The sequence below is a fragment of the Cetorhinus maximus genome, chromosome 9 (genome assembly GCF_964194155.1).
Source record: "Cetorhinus maximus chromosome 9, sCetMax3.hap1.1, whole genome shotgun sequence".
NCBI classification, from domain to species: domain Eukaryota; kingdom Metazoa; phylum Chordata; class Chondrichthyes; order Lamniformes; family Cetorhinidae; genus Cetorhinus; species Cetorhinus maximus.
The window spans coordinates 121,060,146-121,078,652 of NC_135887.1; the positions used below are offsets into that span (position 1 = coordinate 121,060,146).

At 43.1% G+C, this 18,507-nt stretch overlaps 1 protein-coding gene across 3 annotated transcripts in view; it reads left to right on the plus strand.

The window, feature by feature from the left end:
• The first annotated feature begins 13,084 nt into the window (after positions 1–13,084).
• LOC144684984 (uncharacterized) overlaps positions 13,085–18,507 on the plus strand; it is an 84,266-nt gene continuing 78,843 nt past the window's right edge. For 2 of the 3 annotated variants that reach the window (XM_078549475.1, XM_078549477.1), the window contains exons 1-2: positions 13,085–13,350; positions 18,345–18,411. In XM_078549475.1, coding sequence (XP_078405601.1) covers positions 18,364–18,411 — 48 coding nt within the window. In that variant the 5' untranslated portion in view covers positions 13,085–13,350; positions 18,345–18,363. Of the gene's footprint in view, positions 13,351–14,782; positions 14,835–18,344; positions 18,412–18,507 lie in introns of those variants that run through there. The other variant, XM_078549476.1, reaches the window with a different exon arrangement.

Sequence of the window (18,507 nt, forward strand, 5' to 3'; positions counted from 1 at the left end):
AGCAACAGAAGCTGGAACACTCCAGTTGTGCTAGCACCCGAGCTGGACACTGAACCGGAATCCCCTAAAGAGGCCAAAATCCCTTTTAAACACCCCAATCCCCTGACAATCAGCCGAACCACAATCCCTGGGTTTGAGCAGCTGAGCCCATACTGCTCCGGGACACAGGGGCCACTCAACGTTTAATCTTAGAAGGAAACTTAAACCTACCCCCAAGGTGGACAGGCAGGAGCTCAGCTGGACAGGAGCAGCTCAGCCATATGATCCAGCATTCCCCTGCAAATTGCCCAAAGAAGCTTGACTATCACTCACCCCTGAGTGCTAACCACCTCGGAAAACCCCCAATTTAGAAGATTCTTAAACAGGAGTTGAACAGGCAGAGTTCTGAAACCAACCAAGGGCTTTGCTTAGGCCAGATCTCCAACAGAGGAAAATTCAGAATTCTAGCTTGGATAGACATCCCCAACAGATGAATTTTGAATCTTCCCATGTCACCTAAGCTTTCCATATCCCAAGGCAGGAGAATAACAGATTGCACTAACCCAGGTTTAAACCTCAGAATAAGAAAATACAGCAGGGAACTGCATTGCCCCTGTGTGTTGTGTGTCTGACGTGTCAGTGTGAATGACAGAATGCATGTATACTTCTTATTCTTCCTTCATAAGACCACATAAAAACAATAAAAAGTAGAAATTATTTTTGCTTCTCTGAAGCTGTGAGGGATTTAACAGGGCTAAGACCTCGCACTCTATATTTTTATAAAATATATATATATCCTCATAACTACTTAACTAGAATTTTAAAACTGGTCAATGACCTTTTAAAATGGCTGAAACTATGTCTGGTTGTGACTCTCGAACAATAAGAGCTACTTGGCAGTATCGCAGCACCTTGCTTATGAAATGCAGATGGCCTGTAGAGAGACATTAATGACCCCTGTGGGCTGCAGAGTCCAAATTCAAAGGCAATTATACAAAGGCCCTCTGCATTTCATAAGCAAGGTTCGGCCACTGGAGTCCACTAGTCTGCTGGGACAAAGAGCCCTGCAACTTTCCTTTCAAAATTTTAATAGTTGGAAGATTAACAATCTCAGGAATTCGAACAAAGGAATGTACACCCTTTCTCAAGGCCAAAGTGGAAATGTGGGAGCCATGTGACGACTCCCCTAGCTGGGAAAACCAGTTATACTGTCTTGCTGTTCTGCAAATCAGACTGCCAACTTCCATCTATCAAGCAGCAGCTCAGAAAAAGGGCCCTTTCCAGGTTACCTGCCCCATCAACACTGTTTCTACTGGAACTCCTGAACTTCTGTACCATCGCCTACAAGACTGATTCATCTCTGCATGCCTATCTCTTCATGGAAGTCTTCTCTATTGGAAAAGTGAATTATCCAGCATCAGTTTGCTATCTGCTGACCTCTGTGAAGGAATACACATTTGGACTTTGATTCTGGACTCTGGACTCAAGTGAAAAACTAATTCTTTACTCTGTGGTCTTTGCCCTGTATCTCTTTCTTTTTCTATCCCCCTCTTTATTTGTATGAGCGAAAAGGAGGCCACGTTAGCACTCACCGACCGCATCTGAGTCTGTGTAAGATAAACTAAGCCTCTGAGTTCATCCTATCAGGAGTTTTCTGTGGGGGTAAATAATAGAAATTGGACCACACCGAAACTGAGGTGTTGGTTAAAGGCCACCGCTTATAAAGGGGAAAATCAAAATCAAGACGCCTTTCTGTTTATGGAAAGGTGGTGAGAGGAGAAATCAGGGCTGCTTAAATTAAACCCCCTCGTGTCTGAAACACTTGGGGTCCATGGTGCAACACTCAATCAAATGCTGCCTTAATACCAAGGGAGGTCATTCTCATTTCACCTCTGGTTTAGTGTGTGATGCCAACACATCCAAGTGGGTCTCAATTGCTAGTGATAGACTGTCCACCAATATTCATTACAAGCCCACCGACTTCCACAGCTACCTTGACTACAGCTCCTCACACCCCGCTTCCTGTAAGGACCCCTTCCCATTCTCTCAGTTCCTTCACCTCCGTCGCATCTGTTCTGATGATTCCACTTTCCAAAACAATGCTTCTGGCATGTCTTCCTTCTTCCTTAGCCCAGGTTTCCCACCCACGATGGTTGACAAGGCCCTCAACCGTGTCCGACCCATCTCCTGTGCCTCTGCCCTCACACCTTCCTCTCCCTCCCAGAAACATGATAGGGTCCCCCTTGTCCTCACTTATCACCCCACCAGCCTCTGCATTTAAAAGATCATCCTCCGCCGTTTCCGCCAACTCCAGCATGATGCCACCACCAAACACGCCTTCCCTTCACCCCCCCGGTGGCATTCCACAGGGATCATTCCCTCCGGGACACCCTGGTCCACTCCTCCATCACCCCTACACCTCAACCCCCTCCCATGGCACCTTCCTATGCAATCGCAGAAGGTGCAACACCTGCCCCTTTACTTCCTCCCTCCTCATCGCCCAAGGGCCCAAACACTCCTTTCAAGTGAGCATTCACTGCTCCCAATATGGTCTCCTCTACATTGGAGAGACCAAACGCAGACAGGGTGAGCACTTTGCGGAACACGTTCAGTCTGTCCGCAAGCATGATCCAGACCTTCCTGTTGCTTGCCATTTCAACACTCCACCCTGCTCTCATGCCCACATGTCCATACTTGGCCTGCTGTAATGGTCTAGTGAAGCTCAACACAAACTAGAAGAACAGCACCTCACCTTCTGACTAGGCACTTTACAGCCTTCCAGACTTAACATTGAGTTCAACAACTTCAGATCATGAACTCTCTCCTCCATCCTCACCACTTTTTGATCCTTTTTTATCAAATATTTATTTTAAAATTCTTATATATATATATTTTTCCCACCTATTTTTATTATTATTTTTAAAAATTTATTTCCATTCATTGTTTTATCCCCACCTTTTAGCCTATTTCGATATTTTATCCCTACACTGTCCCCTCCCCCCACCCCACCCCACCCCCACTTGGGCCATCTGTTACTTGCTCATCCTGCTTTCTACTCTTAATGTCACCATGTCTCCTTTAGCCAGTATCACCACCATCAACACCCCTTCGACCTTATGTTCATGACATCTTTTGCAATCTCTCCTTTGCCTCCACCTATCACTGGCCTTCTATCCAGCTTCAACTGTCCCACCCCCCCTTAAACAGTATATATTTCACCACATTTTTACTTCTCTTTACTTCTGAAGAAGAGCCATACGGACTCGAAATGTTAACTCTGTCTTTCTCTCCACAGATGCTGTCAGACCTGCTGAGTTTTTCCAGCAATTTTTGCTTTTGTTTCACTATCTTTAAGGTTTCTTTTATATTATAATTTGGGTGCTAGGAGAGTGAGATTCATTGGGAGACCTGTGGCTTCCATCTATCAGAGAGAAACCAGGAAATTTGACCTTATGGCCAGGATTTCCTAGTCGGTGAGCAGGGGGCGGGGCCAACTCGCCGACACGTAAAATGACGCAGGATGATGTCGGGCAGAATTCCGGACATCACCGTGCCCCGTTTCAATTGTCAGGTGGGCGGGGCCTCAGCAGAAACAGCTGTGCGCCCGCCGACCTGTCAACGGCCAATTGAGGCCATTGACAAAGTAATTAAAGTACTTAATGGACCTGCCCGTCCAACTTTAAGGTTGGCGGGCAGGCCGGGAGCCCTGGCGGGCATTGGAAAAAGCATGAAACCTCATGAGGTTTCATGTAGGTTTTCAAATTTTTAATAAAAGTGTCAATGAAAGTGATGGACATGTCCCAACTCATGTGACAGTGTTACATGAGGGGACATGTCAGGGGATTTTTTTTTTTCTATTGTTAACATTTTTAAATTTCGTGTCGATCTGCCTGAGGCAGCGCTTAGCCTCAGGGAGATGAGTGCACACTTTCGTGCGCATGCGCTAAAGAGTGCACTTTCAGATTAGGGATCCCACCACCACCCCCCCCCCCCCGGCACAGGGAGCGCATAGCGCTTCCTTGCAGATGTCACCCTGGGCGGGCCTTAATTGGCCCGCCCACGTAAAATGGCAGCACGCCCCCCAATTGGGGGCGCCGATCGGAGGCTTGCCTCCACGTGCCTGCTCCTAAACTTCCTCCCCGACAGGGGGAAAATTCTGCCCTATGAATCTAGCCATTTTGAATGATTAGTCTGCATTTTGTTTCCACATTTAAAGGGGAAGAACTATTGAATTTTCTCTTAGCCAATAACAAGGGAGCATAAGACAAGTTGAAGTAAGAAAGACTAAGTAAAGACTATCATATGTTAGAAATATGGATTACAAGTCAAATGGAGCATCTAGGAACAGAGTAGCCCATTTAGCCTCTTGAGTCTTTTTCCACCACTAAATGAAATGATGGCTCCGTATGCCTCACATCCCTTAGTACATTTGGTTATCATAAATCTGTTAACCTCAGATTTAATATTAACAATTGACCTTGTATCAACTACCATTTGCAGAACAATCCTAAACTTCTATCACTCTTTACTAAAAGTGTTTTGTCGAAGTGTCTCCTAATTTCACTCCTGAAAGGCCTGGCTCCAACCTTTAGGCTTTGTTCCCTAGTCCTAGACTCGCCAACCCATGAATATAGTTTCTCTTTATCTAGCATCAGTATTCCTAAATAGTTTGAAAATTTTGATCAAATCATGTTTTAGGCTTCTAATTTCTATGGAGTATGACCTTAGTTTGTACAATCTTGTAATTTAATCCTTAGAGTCCAGGCCAGACAATGGAAATTTTTTATCCAGTAAAGATTGGAATGCCATTCCTCCGAATTTGCCAGAGCTAGTCTCAAGAATTGCACACTCAATCTTGGGCAAAGGTGGATTTACAAGCAGCTCTACTGGCCAAACCTTGGACAGGGAAGGAGTCAGGAATCAAACTGCAATACTTTCTTTCCACAGAGGATAAGCCACATTCGGCATCAATTGGTAAGGTCTGCTGAGAGAGGTGATGAAGACCTAGGCCAATCTATTTTAAGAAGGGAGCTGACCAGGCTATGAGTAATGCTTCAACTTATTGATTGATAAGGCTGATTAAAAGGTGTTACTTAAATGGTTATCCAGAGGAGTGTGATATATTTTTATTATTCTATTTATTGTTAGGAGAGGTTGAAGTTAAGGGTGCACTAAAATGGGATTTGCTGTAAAACTGATGATTACTTACTGTGTACAAAAAAACCAATGTAGATATTCCTATCTGGTCTCATCTCATTATTATGATAATCAGTCCACCTTTTGGAAGATTGGAGGTGCACACATTGTTATAGTCCTTGGGTTATTTTTATCGTTTGTCTAAATACTCATTTGTGAAAATGAATTCCTGAGCATGAAGAATCCATTCCACCTATTTGTGATGCTAGTCTGCGAGAATCTGAAAAGCAAAACAAAAATTTCCTAACAAAGACATTTAAAATATTTTAAATTTAGGAATATAACATAAAATATAAAGGATAATAAATATCTCATTTAACTATATTAGGGGAATATAGGGCATTAGATTATTTACCAATGACAGTCGTGTTAAATTGTTACTTTGTGACAATTTTTAATCATTGAATGGAGGAGAAATGTCTGAGTTGAAACTATTGTCCAAGGTGTCAAAGTTCGCAGTCGACACCTTGGCAATCAATTATGGCAATCAGTGTATAACAATTCAAAAGTACCAAGACTCAATAGATTTCTCCTTTAAATTAACCCTTACTCAATGACTCAAACTACAATACAAAATAAATAACCATGCCAAATTTCACTTATCACACTTGAACTTAGACCATAAGACCATAAGACCATAAGACATAGGAGCAGAAATTAGGCCAGTCGGCCCATCAAGTTCATTCAATCATGGCTGATAAGTTTCTCAACCCCATTCTCTCGCCTTCTCCCCGTAACCTTTGATCCCCTTACCAATCAAGAACTTATCTAATAAAAACAAAAAGCTAAAAGCTACTGCGGATGCTGGAAATCCAAAACATAAACAGAATTACCTGGAAAAATTCAGCAGGTCTGGCAGCATCGGTGGAGAAGAAAAGAGTCGACGTTCCGAGTCCTCATGACCCTTCGGCAGAACTGAAGTATAGTTAGGAGAGAGGTGAAATATAAGCTGGTCTAAGGTGGGGGTGGGGGGAGAGAGAAGTTGAGGGTGGGGTGGTTATGGGGACAAGCAAGCAGTGATAGGAGCAGATAATCAAAAGATGTCACAGACAAAAGGATCAAAGAGGTGTTGAAGGTGGTGATATTATCTAAGAAAAGTGCTAATTAAGAATGGATGGCAGGACACTCAAGGTACAGCTCTAGTGGGGGTGGGGTGGAAAGACTAACAAGGTATTAGTTGTAGATTTAAAAATAATGGAAATAGGTGGGAAAAGAAGAATCTATATAAATTATTGAAAAAAAAAGGGGGAGGGGGAAGAAACGGGGTGGGGATGGGGGGAGGGGGAGTTTAAGATCTAAAGTTGTTGAATTCAATATTCAGCCCGGAAGGCTGTAAAGTGCCTAGTCGGAAGATGAGGTGCTGTTCCTCCAGTATGCGTTGGGCTTCACTGGAACAATGCAGCAAGCCAAGGACAGACATGTGGGCAAGAAAGCAGGGTGGAGTGTTAAAATGGCAAGCGACAGGGAGGTTTGGGTCTTTCTTGCGGACAGACCGCAGGTGTTCTGCAAAGCGGTCGCCCAGTTTGCGTTTGGTCTCTCCAATGTAGAGGAGACCGCATTGGGAGCAACGAATGCAGTAGACTAAGTTAGGGGAAATGCAAGTGAAATGCTGCTTCACTTGAGAGGAGTGTTTGGGCCCTTGGACGGTGAGGAGAGAGGAAGTGAAGGGGCAGGTGTTGCATCTTCTGCGTGGGCATGGGGAGGTGCCATAGGTGGGGGTTGAGGAGTAGGGGGTGATGGAGGAGTGGACCAGGGTGTCCCGGAGGGAATGATCCCTACGGAATGCCGCCAGGGGGGCTGAAGGGAAGATGTGTTTGGTGGTGGCATCATGCTGGAGTTGGCGGAAATGGCGGAGGATGATCCTTTGAATGCGGAGGCTGGTGGGGTGATAAGTGAGGACAAGGAGGACCCTATCATGTTTCTGGGAGGGAGGAGAAGGCGTGAGGGCGGATGCGCGGGATATGGGCCGGACACGGTTGAGGGCCCTGTCAACCACCGTGGGTGGAAAACCTCGGTTAAGGAAGAAGGAGGACATGTCGGAGGAGCTGTTTTTGAAGGTAGCGTCATTAGAACAGATGTGACGGAGGTGAAGGAACTGAGAGAATGGGATGGAGTCTTTACAGGAAGCGGGGTGTGAGGAGCTGTAGTCGAGGTAGCTGTGGGAGTCGGTAGGCTTGTAATGGATATTGGTGGACAGTCTATCATCAGAAATTGAGATAGAGAGGTCAAGGAAGGGAAGAGAAGTGTCAGAGATGGACCATGTGAAAATGATGGAGGGGTGGAGATTGGAAGCAAAATTAATAAATTTTTCCAGGTCCCGACGAGAGCATGAAGCAGCACCGAAGTAATCATCGATGTACCGGAGAAAGAGTTGTGGGAGGGGGCCGGAGTAGGACTGGAACAAGGAATGTTCCACATACCCCATAAAGAGACAGGCATAGCTGAGGCCCATGCGGATACCCATAGCCACACCTTTTACTTGGAGGAAGTGAGAGGAGTTAAAGGAGAAATTGTTCAGTGTGAGAACAAGTTCAGTCAGACGGAGGAGAGTAGTGGTGGATGGGGATTGTTTGGGCCTCTGTTCAAGGAAGAAGCTGAGGGCCCTCAGACCATCCTGGTGGGGGATGGAGGTGTAGAGCGATTGGACATCCATGGTGAAGAGGAAGCGGTTGGGGCCAGGGAACTGGAAATTGTTGATGTGACGTAAGGTGTCAGAGGAATCACGGATGTAGGTGGGAAGGGACTGGACAAGGGGAGAGAGAAGGGAGTCAAGATAACGAGAAATGAGTTCCGTGGGGCAGGAACAGGCTGACACGATCGGTCTGCCGGGACAGTTCTGTTTGTGGATTTTGGGTAGGAGGTAGAAGCGGGCCGTCCGGGGTTGGGCGACTATCAGGTTGGAAGCTGTGGGAGGAAGATCTCCAGAGGAGATGAGGTCAGTGACAGTCCTGGAAACAATGGCTTGATGTTCTGTGGTGGGGTCATGGTCCAGGGAGAGGTAGGAGGAAGTGTCTGCGAGTTGATGCTCAGCCTCCGCGAGGTAGAGGTCAGTGCGCCAGACAACAACAGCACCACCCTTGTCAGTGGGTTTGATGACAATGTTGGGGTTGGACCTGAGAGAACGGAGTGCAGTAAGTTCAGAGAGAGACAGATTAGAATGGGTGAGAGGAGCAGAGAAATTGAGACGGCTAATGTCACGCCGACAGTTCTCAATGAAAAGATCAAGAGAAGGTAAGAATCCAGAGGGAGGGGTCCAGGTGGAGGGAGAATATTGGAGGTGGGTAAAAGGATCCGTTGAACGGGGAGAGGACTCCTGCCCAAAGAAGTGAGCACGGAGACGAAGACGGCGGAAGAAGAGTTCAGCATCATGCCGAGCCCGAAATTCATTGAGATGAGGGCGTAAGGGTATGAAACTAAGTCCTTTGCTGAGCACTGAACGTTCAGCATCGGAGAGGGGAAGGTCAGGGGGTATAGTGAATACGCGGCTGGGACTGGGATTGGAAGATGGGGTGGGGACGGAGGGACAAGCAGGGGTGGAGGGTCCACCCTCCACCTATCTATCTTATCCAACTTATCTATCTCGGTCTTAAATACACTCAATGACCTGGCCTCCACAGCCTTCTGTGGCAATGAATTCCATAGATTCCATAGATTGTTCACCTCTAATGATGGTGTGTTTGAGGCTGTTTCTTCCTCCCAAACCTACAGCTTGTGCATAGCTGCAATTTTCTCAGTTGCCAAAAGGCAAATGGAGAGTAATGAAGCTTATAATTTTGGAACATGTTATTTATAATTTAACTCTACTTGAAACATGCCTTAGATATAAACAGTAAATTATTGAACATATTGAAATGGTTAATATTATACTTAAGAGTTTGGAAATCAACATGGAACCACATCAGGGCATGTGCATCCATTTGTCATCATACAATTTAATGTTAATGACAGAAGCACAAAGACACATGGGGCTGACTTGTTTATTTAGTTTTTATTGAAATAGGAACTGCTTAATGTCATACCCAGTACAGGCATGTCATGTTATGAACTTTCACTCAATACTTTTAAAAATTGGACACAAACAAGCTGTCAAGATGGCTGCCACAAATCATGTGACTTGTGGCGTTTGGACTACAGGCAGTATCAAGTCTCCAGCGATTGCCTAATTAAATATGGACATAGGTCAGGGTACCTCATAGCCATTTGTAGAATTCACACATCTCATTTCTTAAGGATGGGCCAATGCCTACAAACTATGGAGTTCCTAGACTGCGTATCTCCATGTTTCATACTGGACAAAAAGGAAGATCGACACTCAATGGCTACTATCAACTTCCCATTGTATTACGATGGCCCCTCCCATCAAAACTAGATTGTGTGGGCTTCAGAACTGTTAACCCAGCCATTACGTGATCAAAAGTAGTTTCAGAGACTGCACCTTTATTACCACAGGACGCAGAGATCCATCTGAACTACCAGTTGCCAGCCAGGCTGAGAACCAGACTCTGAAACTACCTGAAAGCCATCAAGCAGCCAAAGTATTTAACCTGTTCCAGTTTCAAAATTCACCTGAGAACCAACTTCCTGGATATTTGACTTCAAGAAACCTTGCAACCCGTTGTGAACCTTTGCTTAACAAGACCCTGACTTCAACTTTAAATAATCGAATCCATTCAAGAAACCATAGGCCTGCCACATGGAAGAAATTGTAATTCAGAGGCTGAATTAACTGTAATCTGTAAAAGTGCATTATCTTTACCTGTATCCAATATTTGCATGTGTGTGTGTGCATGTGTGGGACCAATTGTGTGACATTGCGTTATTTTGCGGTAAGTGAGAATAAATAACCTTCTTTATTTTAAACTCACAAAAGCTTGCTGTTGAATTATTTAATTGGAATACACACTCTCAAGGGTAAAAGACGCATCTCTTTACATACAAAACATACTGATTAATGTGGGCAGTGAGAGAGGAAATACATTCTATCCATGACATTAATTTAACAGAATATCATTAAACCTACATTTTCATGGTGTACATTACAGTAAGTCTGCTATTGGTTGGTTCCTTAATATCTTCAAGTGAACCCTTGGGTGATAGTTGCTGTGAGTTCATTGCAAATTGTGCACAATTCTGTACCCTGGACACAAATCTATTATACTCTGATTTGAAGTGCATTTCCACACAGGATGGTGTTGAGCAATAGAAAGAGTTGAAAGTTGTAATACAGAGGTAGGTGTTATTTTGTTTGCCTAAAGCCACACTGTTAAAAATAAATACTTGTATTTATATGGTGCTTTTCATGACCTCAGAAGATCTAAAAGCACCCTACAGCCAGTTAAGTACTTTGGAAGTGTAGTCACTGATGTAATGTCGGAAACATGACAGCAAATTTGCATGCAACAAACTCCTACAAACAGAAATGTAATAACTATCAAATAATCTGTTTTTTGTCATGTTAAGCGTGGGATAAATGTTGGTCAGGACAGCAGGGATAATTCCTTTGCTGTTCTTCGAAAGAGTGCCGTGGGATCTTTTACGCCAACCTGAGAGGGCAGATGGGTCCTTGGTTTAAAATCCCATCTGAAAGACCGCATCTCTGGTAGCACAGCAGTCCCTTGGTACCGTATTAAAATGTCAGCCTTGATTTTTGTGCCCAAGTCCTGGAATGGGACAATGAGTCCACACACCTTCTAACTCAGAGGTAAAAGGTATCAACAGAGCCACAGCTCACACTCAGTGTTGGCAATGATTCTATCTTGGCAGAGAAATGTTATAGACCTATCAAGCCTTACTCATTTTGAGTGAACTTATTTTGGCATAAAAATATAATCAAATTTGTTAAAGTATCAAAAATCTCTGGAGGTGAAATTAGCAAAAATATATTAGCAAGATTTCCTTTAAAGTATGGGACAGTATTGACTTTTCAGCATTATTAATCAATTTTAATCAGTCCATTATTGGTGGCTATGTGTTCAGTTGCCTAGGCCCCAAGCTTTGGAATGTCCTTCCTACACCTCTCCACCTTGCTTTCTTTCTTTACAACCATCCTTAAAACCTACCTCTGTGACCAAGCTTTTGGTTATCTGCCCTAATATCTCCTTATGTGGTTTGTGTAACGATCACCATAGAGATGGATAATTTTTAAAAAGAGATTTGAATTGCCGGAGACCGACACAAAGGAACACATAACAAGGTTTCATGGTTAAAGGCATTTACTGTAACAAACATGCTAAAAGCAACATTGACTAAGCATTATTTAGCAGGCAACTAATTCACTAACCTACAGGAAAGATGTTCTCCCTTAACTTCCTAACATGACTGAAAACCCCAGGAACCAGTCCAAAGTTACTATCAGCTTCCTATAGGCTCACTTCTCCCCTTTCACTGTGCTGTAATGTCCAGTGTCTTCTAGGAATTTCTGAACCAACTTCCAGCAGCAAGGCCCACTCTGGTGACTCCTTCTCTTGGCCACATCAGGACAAATCTTAGTGTCCTTAAACTTCTATGGGTCTCGTCTCTTCGAAGGGACGTTCTGCCTGGTGACGAACAGAGAACAGCCTTTGCTCCTGCTGTTCGCAACAGCTGTTGTTTCCCCCTCTCTCTCCTCGCAGGTTCTCTGAGTTATTAAGCCTGCAGACAGCAAGAACAGCTGCTCTTCCTTTGTGTTTGGGTGTGAAAGCTGGCACTTGGGTTTCAACAGAACTTGATCTGGGCTTCTGGACCCCATGGCAACCAGGGCCATTGGCTTAACGCCGATCAGAACCAGTAGGAGGTCACATGCTCCATTTTATCTTGAATTAAAAGAAACAGTTTAAAACATAACGATCTTATAAAATTGTGTATTTGTAACACTTGGTATCATATTTTGCTTTATAATGCTCCTGTGAAATACCTTGAGATGTTTTATTTTGTTAAAAGTGCTATCTAAATATCAGTTGTTGTTCTATTAGGCTTGAGCACATAATCTAGGCTGGCAGATCCCACAGCACTCTTGGAAGAAAAGCAAGAAAGTTCTCTCCAGTGTTTGGGCCAAAATTTATTCCTCAACCAACACCAAAAACAGATGATGTGGTCATTTATTTCATTGCTGTTTGTGGGGGCTTGCTGTGTGTAAATTACATCACTTCAAACACTTCAAAAGTACTTGGGTGTGAATCACTTTGGAAGGTCCTGTGGTGTTAAGTTACTATAAAAATGCTTTCTTTCTTCTCCAATATAAGCTTTAAATTCTGAAATAGAAACTGAAATACTCAGCACATCTGGCAGATTCTGTGGAGAGAGGATCAGAATTAACATTTTAGGTCTGTAACCTTCCATCAAAACTGAGAAAAGTTAGAAATCTCATCGGTTTTGAGCAAGTGAAAGGGGGAAGGTGGGAAGAACAAAACAGAAGGTCTGTGATAGGGTGGAGGGCAGGAAAGAATAAATGACAAAGGGATTCATGGTGCAAGGCCAAAGGGAGTGATAATGGGACAAGTAATGAAACAAAAAAATGTCTAGAAGAGAAGAGAATGGCAGAATCCGGAATAGCTGCCATCCACAAGCAAAGTAGCGGTAATAAGAGAAAAACATGTGAAAAAGAAAACTAACCAACAAAGAAACACAAAACAAAATGGGTGCAGAGGTTACAATCTAAAATTGTTGAACTTAATCTTGAATCCAGAAGGCTGTAAAGTGCAAATCCTGAACCAAGGTGAGACTTGACAATGCAATAAGCATCTTACTGGTTAAAAAAAAAAATAAAGCAGCTTTTAATGTTCAATGGGTTTGGTATGTGTGTCACTCTCAGATCACTGGTACCACTAGCTCATTGTTAACCAGGCTTCGCCCATCTCCCTCTGCCTACTTGCCACAATGGGCCTGACACACGCTACGTTCTTGTGCGTGCCCACGCTTGAGGGACAACGTTGTACGTGCGTACGTCACGACGACAACGGCTGCGACGAAGCTTGGCTGCGGCTCGGCTGAGGTTCGGTGTTGTGGCGGCGAAGAAGAAGAAGAAGGCGCCGCGGGAGGTTCAGCTGCCCCATGTGATCCACTTCTGCCTCCCCAGGAGTTTATAACAACTCATATAATACCATCATGGCGCTATAACCTATCCTCCTCCCCCTTCGAACCGCAGGTTGTGAGAATCGGGCTTCGTTGGTCCGCCTGCAGCTGTCGGGCCCCGCACAGGTAAGGGCTGATTTGCGCAGGCGCAGGTATCCACCAGTCAGTGGCAATGGGACAACCTGTCGGGGAACAATATCCTGTGCTAATTTCTTTCTTTTAGTGCCGGGGACACTTTATTAATGCATTCCTAGTAAGCTGCCACCTTTTGTTTATATTTCGGATGCTCCAGTGATCATACCAAGTGCAAATATTGTTTTAATGTTTCTGGCAAGATCACACTATTAAATGTACATGATGCTCCCCCACCGCCAACTTTGTTGGGTTTTCCTGACCTGCTGATTTCAGGTAGACCTGGAATCCAGGCGTTAATTAGGCGGAGAGACTACATAAACTTAGGCTGTCAGCCCTGGAATTTAGAAGGCCAAGGGGTAATATGATTGCACTTTTCAAGGTATTAAGGGGAACTGATTGATAGATAGAGAACACCTATTTCTGCTGGTTAGGGCAAAACAGCAGTGTCCAGAAATTAAAACCAGACCTTACAGGAGTGAAATTAGGAGATATCTATGCCCAAAGGCTGATTGAAGTTTGGAACTCTTTCACAAATGGCAGTTGACATGGTCAGCTAATTTTAAATCTGAGATTTTTTTTGTGTAAATTGCTTTTTAAGAGAGGAATTTTGCAGCCAAGCGAAAAACTGTTGTTATAGTCTGGCTTGAGTAAGATCTTTCTGTGTGACTAATAATGTTTGGATTTAGTGTTGTGAGATACTATCTCATTTTACATATTCTTAATGTCATTTTTGGGATGAAAGCAGTTTTCCTGGAAAATTTTCAGCAAACCACTATCCTAAAATAAATATAAGAATATTTCTTTCCTACCCAATTCACTTTATAGCTAATAATGTTGCTGTGACGCCTTTTGTAAATTATGTTCACTCTTATTAAACTTGGACCAGAAACTGGCTGGGGAACATCAGCATCAGTGCTTCGGACATCACTGCACTCTGTTACGAGTACCAGTATGGAGCAGTACTCGAATTGTTGATATTCACCTGAACACCCTCAAGTCGGCCCTAACAACCTGGCTGCCCGTGTTGTCACATGTCACTCCCCCCTCAATGCCACAACCCTCTGGGAAGCCAGCAAATCGAAGATATTAAGACTCCCCATCCACCAGGACCTCAACAATGTCCCTCAACACCATTTGAAGTTGCACAACCCCTTTTGAACCTCAGCGCTTATCCTTTGAGCAAGTGAATTCAACCTTAATGAAGCTTGGAAAGCTGAATGAAGTTCACAAATGCCACAAACACCTCGCAAAAGTCCTGATGTGGAAGACCCCCTGGCATCAATCTTCCATGAAGCTCATGGGCAACTTGAAACCCCATCTGCGAAAATCATGGTAGATGCCGATACTTGAAAATTAAAAGCTCTCTCATGTGTGACTGTGCTCACGCAGAGCAGGCCGTGGAGCATGTAACGACTCAATGTTTGATTCACAAATACGAAGGAAGCATCATGGTGATACTCTCCGCTACTCCTGAAGTAATTGTCTGGCATAACAACCTTAAAGTAAAATTACATTTGTTGCTCAACATCTACATCAGGAATAAGATAGAAGCAAACCCTTGTACATGCTTGAAACTGCCATGAGTGAGAAGCTATAGGAAATGTTTCATGGTGGCAAAAAATTCACACTAAATGGAATATATTTTACAAGTAGCTTCCAATATCTAAAATAAATCCATTTCCTCTCAATTTGAAGTAATTTTTAAATTTCTAGTGCAGAGCCAGTGATTCATTTTATAGTCATTTCGGTGTCAGTTTTGGCTCAGGGTAGAATCTTGCCTAGAACTCATGGGTTTATGACATACTCTAGATTGACTGTTCATAGAACCATAGAACACTACAGCACAGAAAACATGCCATTCGGCCCTTCTAGTCTGTGCTGAAATATTATTCCGCTAGTCCCATTGACCTGCACCTAGTCCATAACCCTCCAGACCTCTCCCATCCATGTATCTATCTAATTTACTCTTATAACTTAAGAGTGAGCCCGCATTTACCACGTCAGATGGTAGCTCATTCCACACTCTCACCACTCTCTGAGTGAAGAAGTTCCCCCTAAACCTTTCCTCTTTCACCCTAAAGCCTTGTAGCCATCAGTGCAGTAGTGAGGAAACTATCGAGATTGCCATCATTTGGATGAGATGTTAAACTGAGGCTCCATCCTGTGGTATTTTTCAAAGAAGAGGAACAGGTTTTTCCTGGCCAGCATTTAACCAACTCCACCTAAATAGGTTATCCAGTTATTTATTGCATTGCACAATGGAACATTGCTGTACACAAATTGACTGTAATCATTCCCTACATTCCAACTCTGACTAGACTTCAAGAATATTTTAAGGACCTTCAAGTACTTTGGGATGTCCTGAGGTCTTGAAAGGCAGTAAAGAGTGCAAAGATAAAAACAAAAAACTGCGTATGCTGGAAATCCAAAACATAAACAGAATTATCTGGAAAAACTCAGCAGGTCTGGCAGCATCGGCGGAGAAGAATAAAGTTGACGTTTCGAGTCCTCATGACCCTTCAACAGAACTGAGTAATATTAGGAGAGGGGTGAAATATAAGCTGGTTTAAGTTGGGGGGTGTGGAGGAGAGAAGTGTGGAGGGGGGGCGGGGGGGTTGTAGGGACAAGCAGAAATAAAGTTGGCGTTTTGAGTCCTCATGACCCTTCAACAGAACTGAGTAAAATTAGGAGAGGGCTGAAATCCTATCACTGCTTGCTTATCCCTACAACCACCCACCACTTCTCTTCCCCCCCCCCCCACCCCACCCCACCCTTAAACCAGCTTATATTTCACCTAATTCACCTCCTAATTTTACTCAGTTCTGTTGAAGGGTCATGAGGACTCGAAACGTCAACTTTATTCTTCTCTGCCGATGCTGCCAGACCTGCTGAGTTTTTCCAGGTAATTCTGCTTTGTTGAGTAGAGTGCAAGTTCTTTCTATTGGTGCTTTTTTTTTTCAATTCATTGGAACACACATAATGTGTTTATAAGCATAGGGAATCTATAAATAACAATAATGCTATAATAATTATTTATTTATAGAATAAAGTAGCAGTTGTTAGTGTGTGCAGTAAAGCTGTACTTACAGTTGGATGTCATGCGGCCCCACACTAGTGTGTGTTCCAATTCTTCCTACTGCAGTCTGATGAACTTTATTCATACCGATTGAACTGCAACCAGGCTTAGCAACAGTTTTATTTTAAACTAGCAGATCAGCTGTGGGATTCTTTATTAGAAATCATGGCTGTGGAGCATAGTTGCGATGTTCAACAGCTACGATAGAGCAGTGCTTTTCACTGGGACCATTTCTTCCAGGCTATAGCTCAAGTACTCCTTTGAGGTGAGGTAGTCCAAACTGGCAGATGCAGGTAACTAAAGGTGCTTGTGAAGTCGGGTTTATAGATGCTTGTAATTTCTGGCTGCAGGTCAGAAGAATGCAGCATTTTTGAGTATTTGTTGACATTTGTAACAAAGTATGGAGAGTGTCAGACATGTGATAGATGCAAGACTTTGTATGAACTGTCCCAGTTTGTTGCTTTGCAGCTAGCTTTTAATTGGGTGTCTGCGTGAATCCACTATTAACAGCAATCATTACAAATTATTTACAACACAGAAACAAGCCATTTGGAATAGGAACTCCACACCAGTGTTTAAATTCCACACAAGTCCCCTCCCGCCCCTGTTCTGACCCCTTCAACATATCCTTCTATTCCTTTCTCCCTCATGTGCTTATTTATCTAGCCCGTAAATTAATCTATGACTTGACACCAATAAAACTTTACAACCTTAAAGGGACAAACACATACTTTCTCATTATGTAAGTGGGCCATCCTCTGACTTGTATGAATAGTGTTGCTGGTGGTTTGCTGTTACATAAGTAAAAAAAGATCCATGAAACATTTACCACAGATGCAATATGATCCAAAAATGCTTCTAAGCTGCACTTTTAATCTCCAGCCTCAAAACAGACAGTTGAGCTTTATTGTAATAAATCTCAGGACCAATAGGAGAGTTTACTTTATAAAAGGTGTTCACAATGGCTTGGCAAGTCTTGTGCTTGCATCAGAAAAACAAAAGAAATAACAAATTTGAATGAACATTGTTTTATTCTGTTTGAGAAAAAAACTATTAATGCAAATTGCTCTATATTACTTCTGCCTTCCTCATTTCTTGCTGTTTCCATTTTGTTAATCAGTCCAAAATGATCCTCGGTTCTGGGTAATGACTGTCAGAAGTTTCACACAATGACCACTGCTTTTCTAAACTCATCCAGTTAAGGGATTACTGGTTCTGTGCTTTGCACATCACGTTTCCTCACACTGCTCCCTGATTCAACAGCAGGCGGTGACTTTCAATTTTCCATTATGGTGCAAATCATTGATGATTTGAAGTTTTGTCTTCAGAGAAAAAGGTGATCTCCTCGCCATCTTCATGCACATTTCTACACTGTGTCAGTTTTGTTGTAGTGTTTGCTTCCTCACATCTTGTTGCCATTTGCCTGCATATGGATAGGCCACCCTATCAGAAAGTGATTGCACAAGCTATGTAGGATTCATGCTTCAAGTGTTCTCCAAAGTAGAGCTTTTTTCTGTTGTAAAATAAATGGTGTCTTTCCATCTGGAGTGTTAAATCTGGGGATTCATTAAAAGTAGGGTTGTTGTGGTGAATCTATACTGTATTTTAAACTTCAAAGTTAATCTGAATCTTAATTAAACAGAATTTGAAACATGTAAATTTTATGACCTCTACAGGTGTATAGATTCACTTTAGCAGAAATATTTATTACATATTACACCAACAACTTGTACATATTATAACACTTCCTATCCTTTATTCAAAACTTCCATCTCAAATTCAGAGCCACTTCAAACACAAACTCCAGCCACTGTTCCCCTATGATTATAGTCACTAGTTGACCATTAACATTATATTTAAAGACACTGTGCTTTGGAAGGACCTAATTATTGCTTTGGTTGATTTGCAGCCACATATAAGAAGGAGCCATGTGGAAGTGGTACTCTGCAGACGATCCGCCCCCAGCACCAGCAGGGGTAAATGTATCTTAAACAATCATGCCATTTCCTGCAGCTATATGTAGCTTGACATAAAGTTGATTTAAGATATATGTTGCTATTTTGTTTGCTACA